Source organism: Miscanthus floridulus, chromosome 8, assembly GCF_019320115.1.
Source record: "Miscanthus floridulus cultivar M001 chromosome 8, ASM1932011v1, whole genome shotgun sequence".
NCBI classification, from domain to species: Eukaryota; Viridiplantae; Streptophyta; class Magnoliopsida; order Poales; family Poaceae; genus Miscanthus; species Miscanthus floridulus.
In genome coordinates, this window is record NC_089587.1 from 33,861,192 (window position 1) to 33,864,246 (window position 3,055).

Here is a 3,055-nt window from a genome sequence, read left to right on the forward strand (position 1 = left end):
GCAGCATTTCGATAGATTTGAACAGAAATTTGCCAACAAAAATTTGACAGAAAATTGCTAACAAACTTTGGCACAAATTTATCAAAATTTTGACAACATCATGACACAAAAGCAAATAGGTAGTGATTGGCCTCATGCCCTCATCTTTACTTTAACTCATTACTTCTTGCCTGCCACACGGAAGCAATATTGGATTGCAATCAAATCAATTTTAACGGCGAGCTTTCTAATCGAAGCAAATCCATCAGGCATCAGCTGCACGCAACATCTATCTATGGGCAGCCATACTATCTCAGCCATTTTGGATCAGTAGACCAAATCCCATCGGATGAAAAATTTTGTACCTAGGCAACACCAAATCATAGCTCTGGACCTGTCAGTCTCCGGCTCCATTGCCTGGCCGCACACGCCCACTCGCCGCACACCGCCCGACGGGCCCGCTGTTGGCCTTCCGCCGCCGCCGCACCCAACCATCCGCTAGAATTGAGAGAGAGAGGCGGGTCTTCGGCTCCATGGTCGGCTGCTTTCACGAGACGTGCGCTAGCGACGCCGGCCAAGCCGCGCGCGCCCGCGCCAAGCAGAGCCGCGTGCCTGGCTGCGCCCCCACGTCAGGCTAGGCTGCGCGCGCCCGCGCCGCTTCCTCTGCCTGGCCGCACACGCCCGCCCGACAGCCCGACGCTGCCCTTCCGCCGCCACCGCCGCCGCACCCAACCGCCCGCTTCCTGCTAGCGTTGAGAGGGACGACCCTGAGAGAGACGACCGAGAGATAAGGGGTAAGTTTGTCTTTTCACAGGGCTTTTGTTAATTTTTAATTGCTTTGATCCGGATGTAGATAACTGAGTTAAGAATTAAGGTAAATGAAGCCTTTGTTTTTGAAAAGTAGGGGTAAAAACACAAAGTGGAAGAAAGTGGGGGTAAAATCACAATTGGAGTTTGAAATAGGGACAAAAACGTAATAATCCCTTTTCTTTTCTAATACACCAGTTCCTTGTTCTAACACAAGCTAGAATTTTATGAGACATCAACATTATTAAGGCCCCGTTCGGCTAGCAGAATTTTGGCTGAAACTGGCTGAAAATACTGTTCTGGCTGAATTGTTGTGAGAGGAAAACACTGTTCCGCCTAAAAAAAGAAGCCGAACAAGCTGAATATGGGGTAAGCCGAACGGGGCCTAAGTGCTCTTTGATACCTCTGACCAATAAAAAGTACTTACATAAATTGTACATATTTTCTTTCTATTCATTTTCAAACACAATAAGACATAGGCATAATAATAGATACTATATAGTCTCTATATAGTTATAATAAACTTATCAATGACTGATTTGTAAGTGTTTTCATAGTAGTGACCAAACCTTAAATGACGCTATAAACTATATATCAATGGCTTCAAAATTATTTAATTTACAAACTTGTAAATTATATGTGATGATTTGGATTCAAGAATATTAAAGTAAAAATCTTATAAATTCAAAAGGATTTGTTTTGAAACAAAATAATGGTCAAATATTTGATCCGAACACTGTGCAAAGTCAAATATATGTGATGATAAAGTATTTCTAATCAAAGATTTATTTTCAAGTACATGGAAGTAACGCGACCGGTGCCAAATTGACTTATGGGCAGTTGTTCATTAAGGGAGGATAACCTTGGACACAAAATTTTTTCCATCTATATCAGAGAACCATCTAAAATACTAACACGTCGACGGGTACAATTGTACAAATCGATGAAAACACACATGGAGTTCGATACACAGCAGAGCAACACTGAGGATCCTATGCTGTCTTGGAAAGAAATGTATAATCAATTCTTCTTTTATATACACCTTTTCTTTACGTATGGGTGCCTATACTATACACAACAACTTCACACAAATTGGTCGTCTCAAAAAAAAAAAGTTCACACTAATTGGTACGGCAGCGGTGCGAATACGTTGCACCGGCAGACTGGACATGTGGAATGGTTGCGTAGCCACAGGTCAATGCACTCCTGGTGGAACTTGTGCAGGCACACCGGCAGCCGCTTGACCATCTCCCCCTTCTCCACGGCGCCAAGGCACACCGCGCAGTCCGGCGAGCCGTCACCGTCAGGCAGCTCGCCGTCCGGCTGCTCGTACGCCAGGATGTCGGCAGCTGTGGCTGTGGCAGCCACCCGCCGCGCTCTGCTGCTACCAACTGGTGGCTCCCGCGGAAGCACGCCGATGCCGATGCCGATGCCGATGCTGTAGCCTTGGTGACTCTGCACAATAAACTGCGGCAAGGCGCCCTGGTCGTCGTGGCCGCCGCCACCGCGCATCAGGCGACGCCGCGCGGCGCGCGCGCACCTGCAGGGCAAGCAGAGCAGCCAGAGGACCGCGCTGAGCGGCGGCTCCAGGCACCGCCCCAGCGCGGACCACGGGAAGAGCGAGCCGCAGAAGGCCGGGTAGATGCTGGCGCCGACGCCCAGCCAGAAGACGAGGAAGATGGATACGACGACGATGCCGCCCGTGCTGTGCGGCGTCCTCGCGAGCTTCACGAGCGCGTAGACGAGGAAGCCCGTGCCGCCGACGCACACCATGTTGGCGATGGCCAGCCCGTACACGCGGAGGCAGCAGTCCATGGCGACCGCGAGATCGATCGACTTGCCTCTGGCCGATTATCGAGCTAGATGATTCACAGCTTGCCCGCGCGGCAGCCAACTTCAATTCACCGATGGATCGGAGGGCGCATGGTATGATAAGATGACTGGATTAGTAAACAGCACAGAAGTTCATCGGGAATTTACGAGGTTATTGCTAGTTCGTGCCCGCGGAATGGCAACACGGAGAGATGATGATGATCGAAGCCGCGTGGTAATTCTGGGCTTCACATGTCATAACTCACAACTCCCAAGTCGAAAGTCGTCGGGCAAGAATTTTCGATAGTTGAGAACGAAACCGTAGACTTGAGAGGAAGGAACCATCACAGAACCAGAAACATTCTACACGCCGTATTATATTCTAACTGGGCCCATTGATTTCGTGTCTAGCGCCGGCCGACGGTATTTTCTATGGTTTCCTCGGATCGCGATTTGT

The 3,055-nt window shown here is 49.3% G+C and overlaps 1 protein-coding gene across 1 annotated transcript; it reads right to left on the reverse strand.

Annotated features, from left to right (window-relative positions):
- Positions 1–1,902: 1,902 nt before the first annotated feature.
- LOC136471549 (E3 ubiquitin-protein ligase EL5-like) lies at positions 1,903–2,725 on the reverse strand. Its single transcript, XM_066469286.1, has one exon. It carries the CDS (start codon positions 2,599–2,601, stop codon positions 1,903–1,905), a length of 699 nt encoding a protein of 232 aa, XP_066325383.1. The 5' UTR covers positions 2,602–2,725.
- Between the last annotated feature and the right edge of the window lie 330 nt (positions 2,726–3,055).